This window comes from Chiloscyllium plagiosum, chromosome 14 (assembly GCF_004010195.1).
Source record: "Chiloscyllium plagiosum isolate BGI_BamShark_2017 chromosome 14, ASM401019v2, whole genome shotgun sequence".
NCBI classification, from domain to species: domain Eukaryota; kingdom Metazoa; phylum Chordata; class Chondrichthyes; order Orectolobiformes; family Hemiscylliidae; genus Chiloscyllium; species Chiloscyllium plagiosum.
Window position 1 is genome coordinate 39,062,168 of NC_057723.1, and position 11,646 is coordinate 39,073,813.

The 11,646-nt window shown below is 38.4% G+C and overlaps 1 protein-coding gene across 1 annotated transcript in view; it reads left to right on the forward strand.

Moving 5' to 3' along the window:
- LOC122556658 (prostate androgen-regulated mucin-like protein 1 homolog) overlaps positions 1 to 11,151 on the forward strand; it is a 32,398-nt gene extending 21,247 nt beyond the window's left edge. Inside the window, exons 3-4 of the mRNA XM_043703654.1 lie at positions 5,295 to 5,370; positions 7,236 to 11,151. Coding sequence (XP_043559589.1) covers positions 5,295 to 5,370; positions 7,236 to 7,320 — 161 coding nt within the window. The 3' untranslated portion in view covers positions 7,321 to 11,151. The remainder of the gene's footprint in view (positions 1 to 5,294; positions 5,371 to 7,235) is intronic.
- The last annotated feature ends 495 nt before the right edge of the window (positions 11,152 to 11,646 follow it).

Consider the following 11,646-nt stretch of genomic DNA (forward strand, 5'->3'; position numbering starts at 1 on the left):
GCAAATAGACATTCCCCTTGGAATAAAGCGCAACTAATGCAAATGATCTATGCAGAGTAGGATATGTTGCTGGAAAAGGAAGAAGGTGAAAGACTCTCAGTTGGAGACCATATCTACTCGGGATGTTCAGGGAGAAATAGACTGAAATTTAGGGACCCCACCAGGAGAGTGGGGATAGGCAAAGTATAAAATGAGTTGCATTGCCGTGGGTGGTGTTCCCAATACTTGCTTTCCTGACTCCATCCCACTGCAATTTTACCCATACTGAGGGAATTGTTGAGAGGCCTGTCTGTCTTGACCCTTAAGTGATTAAATTACATTTAAGGGTTTTTTTTCTCTCTATCGCTGGAATTATCTGCTCTGGCTTGTAATGGACAAAGGAGAACTCTCCCTTTAGATGTCCTGTAGGCCCATCTGAGTCTTTCCTGCCCTGTTTCCCTTTCCACCCTCAAGATTAGCACCTGTAAGTCTCCACTTCACAGCCATTTCCAGTGCTGATGTGTGGTTAAGGTCCCAGCAATGATCACTGCTCCCAGTGGCACTCCTTGGACTGGAAAGCTGCCAACCATTTGATTGGGCTCATGTGAAGTGCTGGCCAGTTTGTACCATTTCTGTAAGAATGTCTTATCTGAACTGTGTCACTTGCTCTGACCACATGTTCTCTCTCAGTCCAAAGACAGGACTTCATTGCTCATGGACAATGAACTTTCATGCACCTAGCTCCTCCAAGTTGGAGCTGGAGTTATTTGTAACATTTTGTTGTTCACTTGTATAAGAGAGTTCATTGACATTTTCCATCTTTTAGAGTTAGATACATTTTGTTCTTGCTTGCAAGAGAGAAGAAGATATGTTGACAAGTCAGCTAGTATGGCTGACTTTTCCATGTTTCAGGATGCCATTAACTGCATGGAAGTCATTTTAAAGGCAAAACATTCAACTCTGTCCTATGCCTGACATCTAGCTGATGTGTAATGCTAGGCAGAAAATCAAGTAAGTCAATGCCAGTATTCTAGCAGTCAGAATGAATCCATTCTGCAGTTCACTGTTCCAGCTGCATTTGAGTCATCAGAACAAAGTAAAGGATGAACACTAAATGGCAAGCGCTAACTATCTACACACTTACAGCATTGAAATAATGTAAACTACTTTCACACAAAATGTGATAGAGCAAACCCCCAGTAGCATGATAAAACACTGTCTCCACTTTTTCTACTGAACTGCAGGAGCCCTGCCACACTCGGCAAAGTGGGTATCAAAATTCCTCACAATCTATTGCTTATTCTACACTTTACCATAATACTTGCCACTAGCTCCTGAGAAACAGGACCTTAAGAAAGAGATGGAGAGAAGGAAAGAAGGAAGGAGACAACGTAATCAGCAACTGCCAGTGGCTCAGAGTGGCACGGTGGTTCAGTGGTTAGCGCTGCTGCCTCACAGCGCCAGGGACCTGAGTTCAATTCCCACCCTCGGTTGACTGTCTGTGTGGAGTTTGCACATCCTGCGTGTCTGCATGTGTTTCCTCACGGTCCATAGATGTGTAGCTTAGGTGGATTAGCCATTATACTGCAGGGTTACAGGGATAAGGTTGGGGTCTGGGGTAGATGCTGTTCAGTATGGTCTTGATGGTCAAATAGCCTGTTTCCACACTAGGGATCCTGTGAACTTTCCGTGTAGAAAGTGTCAAAGCACGAAAGCAGTCTCAAGAACCCCAATTCATCTTGCACAGCATCCCTCCCTTTCTTACTAATTATCACGCTATCGGTTTGGCTGCAATGCAAAAAAGTAAACATTGTAAATTAGCAGTTTAATTTAATCAGTATATATTGCATACAAATTTCAACTGATCATTCCTGCATTTTCATAGTGACATCTTTTATGCCTATTCAACTGTCTCTGCACAGTACTCCCCCAGTAGGCACAGCATTGATGGCAGAAAGTTGCTGTCTTTCAGTGGAGAAGACGGCTTAATTATGGCATAGGTCTGCGCTGGCTGGATGATACAAACAGAAGGGTCCGAGTGAAATGGCAGGGAGTGAGGATGGTTGTTGTGATCCTTGGATAGTGAAAAGGTTTTGAGCTCTGTAGACCCACCACCAGAGAGCTGCACCTTAGTAATTTTATTAATGTGCTGGAGGGTAGATGCTGACTGCTGTATCATTCTGCAAGTCCCTGCAATCCACAGCCATGAAAGCAGCAGCAACAGCAACAGCAGAACCTATTCATGGAGTGAAAACAACAGATGCTGGAGATCACAGCAGGTCAGTCTGACCCAATGTGATCTCCAGCATTTGTCATTTTCAGTACAGATTCTAGCATCTGCAGCAATTTGTTCCTATTCATGGGGTCTCTATTAGTTGAACTTGTATCTACAATATCCTTACCCTTGCTATGATTGTAGCCAATGTGTGCATATTGTTTCAGTATACATAAAATCCCCCTCTACTCTGCAAGATAAATGCATTGTTAGCACATGAACTGATGCTGACGAGTGCAAAATCAAGTGATGGTGCCATATCTTCATTAACTCTGTCATCTTAGCATTCCTCCATTGATTGATCAGGTTGTACCTTTTATTTACCTAAAAAGGAAAGGACACAAGGATAAGGATAACAGTGGAAGTAACGTAACAGTTTCATGCTTACATCATCTACACTTTGTGAATCAGAAGAGATTATGTGCTGCGGAGAAGTTGGATGTGGGAAGGAAACCAAGGTACAAGGGCATAATAATCTTTGATAGTTTTATCCTCAGTGGCCAAGGCTTCAGCAATGAACATTCCAATAATGGCCAGCATCGTTTCCTACATGAAGGTCAGTTCATTCAGGTGCACATCTCCACACTGGTTAGTTATTGATCCCTCCAGTGTGCACCACCCTGTCCTGCAAAATATATTATACAACACTGATTGTCATGCTTTCCTTAATGAAAGTGTGACAATCAGTGCTGTATGATCTATTTTGTTCATGCTGCTGTCATGGTTAAATAGCTGGATTGTGTGTGAGCTGTATGATGAGTAGGGCTTGCAGCAGCAGTCTTGCTGTGATGGCACAGTGGAATACATAATGTTAGGAATGAGCCCCAATGGATAGATTGTTGATAGGTGAATGATGATGTGGTAGTCGTTTGAGTTATTGTCTGAGGCAAGTGGTACAGCTGATGGGATGTGGCATTTGAAGATACATTCACTGACCTTGACCACATGTGAGGTATTTGAACTTCTTTTAACATTATATCCTTGGGGTTTGACTCCTGGAATTGAACTCCATGGCTACCTGGTCCCACTATTTTCTGAGAATTTGTCTGGAAGGCCTAGAAAGATACTAGATGAAGTGCAGTACTTAAGCCATAGAGGTACAAAAGCACGGAGCATAAGCTAAATATGGTATGTTGGTGTAGTGGTAGTGGTAGTGGACTGTAATCCAGAAGATAGGGCTAATAATTCAGATAACATGAGTTCAAGCCCCATTCTGGTGACTTGAGAATTTGAATAATATATGTTATTTGGTCTCAGAATGCACTGGCTGAAGCGTGCATCTTGGTGAGCTGCCAGTTTGAACTACTGCAAAGGCTGTGGTCTGGTTTGCTAGGTCTTTAAGGAGGACAGTTAAAATTTGCTTTGGATTTGAAGTCATGTGTGTGCCAGACCATGTAGGGACAGCAATTTTCCTTCTCTCATGAGAAATAGAGGACATTAGTAATCCAATAGTTTCATTTTCACTGTGGTTGCAGTGTTGGGGAGGGACGTGGTGTTGTGCTCTCAAAGTGACACTGACAGGCAGCATGGAAAAGGGCAGTGGCTAACAGCTCCTGGAGGTGGTCTGAGGCCTGGCGGATGAACAGTTTCTGTTGCAGACTTCAGGAGTTGATATATTATACCAGAAGCCACAACTTGGAAGGCTGATTATTGGGTGTGGGCTAAAATCTGACAGTTGGAACTGTTGAACCAAAATGCCACCAATCAAGTAAGGTACTTTTCCACAGTAAACACTGTTAAAATGAATCTCATGATGCTGAATGAGATTTTCAGTCACAATAACTTATCAATGTCAACAATCAGCAGAACAATAAATGGGGAAACATTAAACACAGACTCCTTGTATCCTTATAACATTGTCTTGAGGTATGTACACTAACTCAATATTGCCATTCTATCTTTTCTTTTTTGTGATATGGCAATTTAACTGAATTAGTGGTGCGATTGTATGAAATCCATTAAACAGCCAGCCAATATTGCAACTGGTTCAGTTTCTTATTTTATGCCCAGTTAACTATAGTTAATGCTGATTTCAGAATTGGGCTGCCTGTCTTCCAAAGTTCTTCCATATTTTCATTTTGGTACAATTTGTATTTTTTTGAAAAAATTAAAGTTGACCTTAAATAAAGCAAAATTCAATTATGAATGCATTCAATTATATTTCCTGCACTCATAATTCTGCAAACTTAAGACATGAAAATATTCTTCATTTGCATATATTGATGGTGAAGAAGGTGTTTGGTATGCTTTCCTTTATTGGTCAAAGTATTGGATACAGGAGTTGGGACGTCATGTTGCGGCTGTACAGGACATTGGTTAGGTCACTGTTGGAATATTGCATGCAATTCTGGTGTCCTTCCTATTGGAAAGATGTTGTGAAACTTGGAAGGATTCAGAAAAGATTTACAAGGATGTTGCCAGGGTTGGAGGATCTGAGCTACAGGGTGGGGCTGAACAGGCTGGGGCTGTTTTCCCTGGAGTGTCGAAGGCTGAGGGGTGACCTTATAGAGGTTTACAAAATTATGAGGGACATGGATAGGATAAATAGACAAAGTCTTTTCCCTGGAGTCGGGGAGTCTAGAACTAGAGGGCATAGGTTTAGGTGAGAGGGGAAAGATATAAAAGAGACCGAAGGGGCAACTTTTTCACACAGAGGGTGGTACAACTGCAACATTTAAGAGGCATTTGGATGGGTATATGAATAGGAAGGGTTTGGAGGGATATTGGCCGGGTGTTGGCAGGAGGGACTAGATTGGGTTGGGATATCTGGTCAGCATGGACGGATTGGACCGAAGAGTCTGTTTCCATGCTGTACATCTCTGTGACTCTATGCAGCTGAAGCAGAAAAAACATGTCAGTAATACTAGGCTATTTAACTTGCTAAATAAACCCACAAGTCAAAGAAAAAAGTAATTGAGGTTTAGCATATTATAGGTAAATACTGTTATTAATTTTAAATTTTTTTTGAAAGATGACTAGCTATTCATTGATGAAATAATGTGTATTTAAGTTATTAATATTTTTGTATTTTTATTAACAGGAACAGCTTTAACTGTTATAGTGTGTTTGCTTGTTGTCGTCGCAATAATTGGGTTGGTGATATACTTAAAGAAACGGTAGGTTCATACAATTTAATGAGGTCAGTGGAATAGTACTAACCAGAATCCATTAAAAGAATACCAGCATGTCTCTTCCATAGAGACTCTATGCTATTAAAGTAGGGAATGTCAATGCTCAGAGATCACCTTTCAGTACCATGGGTCTGTGCCAATCCTCCTGGGCCATGTTCTCTCCACACTGTCCTATGGGGCAAATCCTAAAACAGGCAATTATTAAACATCTATAATGATGAATAAACATCTTTCTACTCTGTCCCAACAAATTGCTTTAATCCTATCCTCAAAGCACCTCCAATATTATGACAGACATTTTCATATTTCCTATACCAACCATTTTTACTTCCTAAATAAGCAAAATTGACTATAACAAATTTAACCAGTTTTGTCCTGTAGTCTTTTGAATGCTGGGTATTACAGAATCATAGAATACACAAGACGCCCTTCGGCACATACAGTCAACACAGACAGAAATGGCTCTAAATGTACACTAGTTCTACCATTCAGCACTTTGCACATAGCCAAGAATGTTATGAACATTTCAAGTTGCCATTCCAAGTACTTTTACAAATTGAGTAGAATTCTCACAGATACCACTGAAAAGTATTTTCATGTCATTCTGGGTTACAGCCAAACTTGGTTCCCAAAAATAAAAGAATAGTGATAATAGTTTTTCCCACTGTAATCATATTGAATGATGGTCAGAAATTGATTACCAGAAAAAAAGTTAGGTGTATATAATGTAATGGCAATACACATCTTACAGATGTTACTAGAAATTTATTGTTTTAATTAATTGACTTTGTCTCAGCATGAAATGCAAAGCTTAAATCTATGTTGCTATGAATTTATAAATGTACAACTCAAGTCGATAGTACTAACAGATCTTGTGTTCCTTGGGTCCACAATTTTCAAACTGCAAACCAATAAATAAAAAATCTAACAATAATTAAGGATGATATTTCCTAATTTTCAAGGACTGAAATGCCATGGTGCCAGGACTGCAAGTCTTCATGTGATTTATAAGCTACAGTTCAGATATCCCACTTCTAGTCCATCTTAAGTATAAAAATAATGACTGGGGTAAAGTTTGTCCTCAGTGGTGCGGGTTTTCATGGTGTAATTCAACGAAAATTTGTGTAACTCTTCAAACAATAGCAGATTTTTAAGTGCAAATAATATTCAACACAAACTGAGTTTCCACAAGGTCTCGAGGAACCTGCAAAGATTCAACTTATTTTTCATGCAAGTACTCCAAAAGGCACATTTTAAAAGATGTCAAACTGATTACTTCAATATAACTGGTATAATGTATCTAGAACAAAAAAAATGCCAACTCCTAATAATATGACAGCAGTGTTTTGGCATTGACATGCCTGTCTTTAAAATTTGCCTTTAAAAACAACTGTCTTTAAAACAACTTGGTACAGATGAATTTCAATTGTTCTTGCCGGGAATACTTTGTTGTGACAGGAGTATGCTTTCTGTGTATTGAGATTTCACTTAGCTTTCCTTTGACTGAAAATCCAGACAATAAAACATTTCCAATTCCTTCCTCCATCAATCAATTCTATCTTAAATAACATTAAACAATACATGTGACCCAATTAAATGGAAGTTGTAACCTTTGGATTTTTGTATAAGACATTTGAAACCAAAAACTAGGACTGGCCAAAAAATTTAGAAAATTCGTTTGAATTTATTTTCAAGAGTGTGCAGATGTATTAATGAATGTACATTGATTTACCTTGGATAGATTTGAGAATTCTGAGCTGAAGGTGATTTGCTGTTGCCAGTGATTTAAGAAAATATGCAATCGTATTCCCTTGACAAAAATATTAAAAATCCTTCTTGCCTTATTGTAGGAGAGTGTTCTATAGCCGCCTGGAGGAAGACTATACAACTGGATCTTGGAGCAATTACAACAATCCTGTGTTTGAAGATTTATGACAACATTTTTTTAAGTTATTACTTTTACGTACAAGAGGCATCAAGCAACAAATGTACATATCAAGCATTTTCTTGAAAACAATGTTAAATTCTGAATGCTTTTTCATTTTGTTGGAAGCTGGAAAACAAGGTGAAATTAGTCTTGGGTGCTAGCAAAAATTGGTAATTGTAATTCAGCAGCCAATGTGCTTTATTTACCTTGTTGGCTGCTTTGAGTTACTCCCCAGTCCAATTTAGTGCTCTCGTACCCTAGTACTCAACAGCTTTATTTTCACTCATAGAATCTATTTAAGGCTTTTAACTTGACAACATCAACAGTACTTGATCAAGTTATCAAATTACAGTGGCAGATCCTGGTATATAGCAACTGCAACCTGAGCTGGTGTTTTATATGTCAACCTTGCAGACTTGTTTTTGAAAATCTCAGCTTCATTTTCTTTAAACTTGCTTAAGAAAGAAGTTGGCTGCATGGTTAAAATGTACTTTATTTTCTGCTGATATAAATAATGTTAATATTCAAGCTTGACTATAATAACTAGCCCATGTAGTTATTGTTACATACATACAGCAAATTTGACTAACTACAGACTAGCATGTAGAAAAGTAGTTTCTGTTCCTAACAGGAATGTTTTGTGTTTTAGTGGTCAACTGATATCATCAAAGATGCAGCTGAAAAGCTAAACACTTTGTCGCCAACCTTGGATGCACAGTATTTACTATAACGTTTATTTAAAGAGAGGGACCTTGATTTTATGTTGACTTGATTTATTACTGATGCATGATTTAACATTGGTCAAGTTACCTTAGATTAGTTAAAAGTATATTTCAAACTACTGCAAAATCTATCTTTGAATACAGCTAAAGTTCTTAAAAAATGAGAATACCTCAACCAAAACAGGTTATTAAACTGTAAAGATAGTCAGGAATCAAGATGTAGACATTTTGATTGTATATTTATGCAGAAAAAGGAATCATGATAATGCTTCCTGTCAAACATGCTGGATAATCATAACCTGTCCTTTTTTAGCTTGCCTGTATAATATGAAGAAGGAATACAGGTGGTGTTTTTACTGTGCAGAATGCCAAATATGACATTGTATCTATGATGTCATGATTGGGCTCAATGCTTGCTTCAGAGTTTTAAGGAATATCTAGCCTAGATACAAGTTAGAATGTAGTATAAAATAAAACACATGGTAAATGGTGGTTTCAAGGCTTTTATTCAATAAGCAATTACATGTAATGATATTTATATGTAATCTATGAATTTGGATGTGGTCACACTATTATCCGTTTTCCTGAGCGTTATTGCTGATAGAATGGATATGATGAGGAACACCATTTGTTACAATAAAATACTTTTTTAAATGACTATTTTGGAACAATTTTGGCATAGGTTCAGATTTTTTTATGTCCTACACTATTCAGCAAAGCATGGAAGAAAAGCAGTCTTCCTTTTTGCTCAAGAATCCAAATTTCTACCTGATCTTAGTTCACCATTGGTGCTTAACATGAACTGGTGAGACAAGAGATCAACAGACAAATTTATTTTATTCCTCTACAGCTGATGAAAAAATTAGAACAGAATAAATTTGGCTCCCCCAATGTAAAAAATAAAAATTTGCTCATTGTTTATATATAATCATTTTACATAAAGACTTAGCCTAGCCACCTACAGGCATTTCGACCAAGCCATTTTCCAAGAAGAATATGATTTTAGTTTTGAAAAATGAAAAAATAGTTGCATATGGTTCTTTGTGAGTAAAATTACGAATCTAATAATAAGGAAATGACTAAACAATATTGCTCATTATTCAATAATGAGAATATTAATTTTTATTTACTAAAAGATGGTTGTTTATTAAAAATATTAATGTAATCTTTCAAAGAGCAGCCTAAAATTCCAAATTTTCTCCAATTTATGGCCTCCAAATGAGACTTGTGTTTGGTGAAGGTTTTTGACTGACTTTGAAAGGAAAAAAAAGTGGGTGTCCTTAAGACCGTAAGACACAGGAGTGGAAGTAAGGCCATTCAGCCCATTGAGTCTACTTCATCATTCAATCATGGCTGATGGGCATTTCAATGCTTCATACCGCACTCTCCCCATATCCCTTAATTCCTTGTGAATTCGTTCCCACTAATCTATCTCCCATATTCCAGTGATGGGCAAGGAATCAAGCAGCATGCTTTTCCTTACATCCATGAGGCCCTGAAATGGCCAAATGAAAACCATTTAATGGATTATTCCACTTCTTCAGCTATTTTATCTGTGGTAAAGAAAAGGTGGAGCAAGGCAGGTAGCCTGTCAGATTTTACTGTGTGGGTTGCTTTTAGGACGCAAGGAAGGGGAACCTTTTTGGGGAGGGTTCCCTGTGCTAATCACAGGAACACCCCATCTGAAAGTTGTACCACATTTTAACCCTCCTTGCCAGTTTGTCAAACTTGATACCACAACTCTCTTTTCTCCACCTCACTGCTGTCTGCCAGCTGTCTCTACCCAACATCACAAATTTACCTTTCTCCATGTTTGCACTCTTTCATTACATCTCCTTGGGAACTGCCTGTTTTCCCATCAGTGGCTGCCAAATCATTCTGGCACTGCTGGGACTACAGAAAAGCTGGCCAATCTGGCAGGCACAACGATGGCACTTCCTCCAAAATGAAACTAGAAGACCACTTTGAAACAACTAAGGCTGCTTCCAATGTAATATTGCTTCAGATCAATGGGGTTTCAGGTGATAAGGCTGACAACTAACTTTGCATTTGGTTGGGGGATGAATTTGGAAATGTGGCACACCTAAATATCCAGTGTTAGAAAGGAGCCAAACATGTGAATGATAATCCATCTTCCAACTAATTGTCACTACTGCATGATTATATATCTATTTGTAAGAATGATATATTCTTCTCTAGAAGTGGACACCGAATCCTGCAAAGTGAGTCTTGGACATCATAGGTTTGTCCCTGTTTATTCACTATGCCCAAGGCGGCAGACAGGCTGACATGTCATCTCAGCATGAACCACAACTGGAAAATTTAGAATTCAGTTAAACCCTTGGACAACACATTAGATCCTTCTAATGGTCTGTGAATTCAAAGCCTCTGGAAAAAACACACTGGAAGGACACAATAGGTAATCCCAGCATAACTGACAGTGATTCAAAGTGAACATAGCAAATATTTTGTTTTATTTGTGATAAGAGCTTTGTGAGACATTACTTTCTCAAATCTCCAAGAACAACTTGAAGAGATGTCATCAGAGACAGAATTTTCAATGGAGAGACAGAGAAAAACAATTCAGTTGAAAGACTGGTATACTTAACCATGTTACCAAGGACCACAACCCACAGTGACACAAAAACAAAATGAAGGACCCTCAAACAGCATTCCTCCTAATTTTCTTACTGGCTGGATGGGCCTCCCATGTCAGCAACTTTCCGAATCAGAAGTCAATGCCACTTTCAGAACATTGGAGCAGCTACAGTGCATATAGCCGTACAGCTTAGAGGAAAGATTGCCTTCCACTTTCTCTCAATACCTGTGCTGCTCAGTTCACCTGAGGGAGAAACATTCAACTATTCAATTGCAAAAGCTATAACAGCTGCTGAATGTAGTTTTTAACATCTTCACCTCAGAAAGCGACATCTTCAAGTAAGCAACAGACATGCAAAGACAGCCGAATGATCCTACTTTCATCCTCTTAAGTAGCTTTCTTTTCTCCTGACCTACTTTTAATCTTTGTATCCCTATATTTTAGCTAAAAATTGTCACTTTTTTTTATTTAACTTTCGGCAATAGTTGCATAATAAATAACTTTTAACTTGTTTAATACTGAAGTTTTCTCTAATTATTTTTAAATTAGAACACTCAAAACTAAAAGGGGGCTAAATGAGCTACACAAATTTGTAGTTCATGGACCAGTCTGCAAACATGGAGTTGTGATTTAAGGATTGAAATGTTTTCCTCTTTGGGACTATTACTGCGACCTGTATGCTAGGTTAGTGCTGTAGTTTGGAGAACTGAACTGATCAGTTAGGTTTTGCAAAGCTCATTTGAATACTTTTCCTGCACCATAGTACATAAAGCTTTGACTCAAACTGTGAATGGCCAAAGTCAGCTAAGGGCTGCTGGGTGATTCTCAAGCACCTGTAATACTTTCTGCTGTTGGGATAGAAACAGCACGGGACAGGAGGCACAGAGGTATGTTGACAGGGGGCCTTGGTCCTTCAACTTAAAAAAAATTGAGGTCTTCCTTCACTAGCTCTGTTGCAAATGACCAGTATGCAACTAGTGCAGGAATGCTTGAAATAAATACTTGAAGGCAAA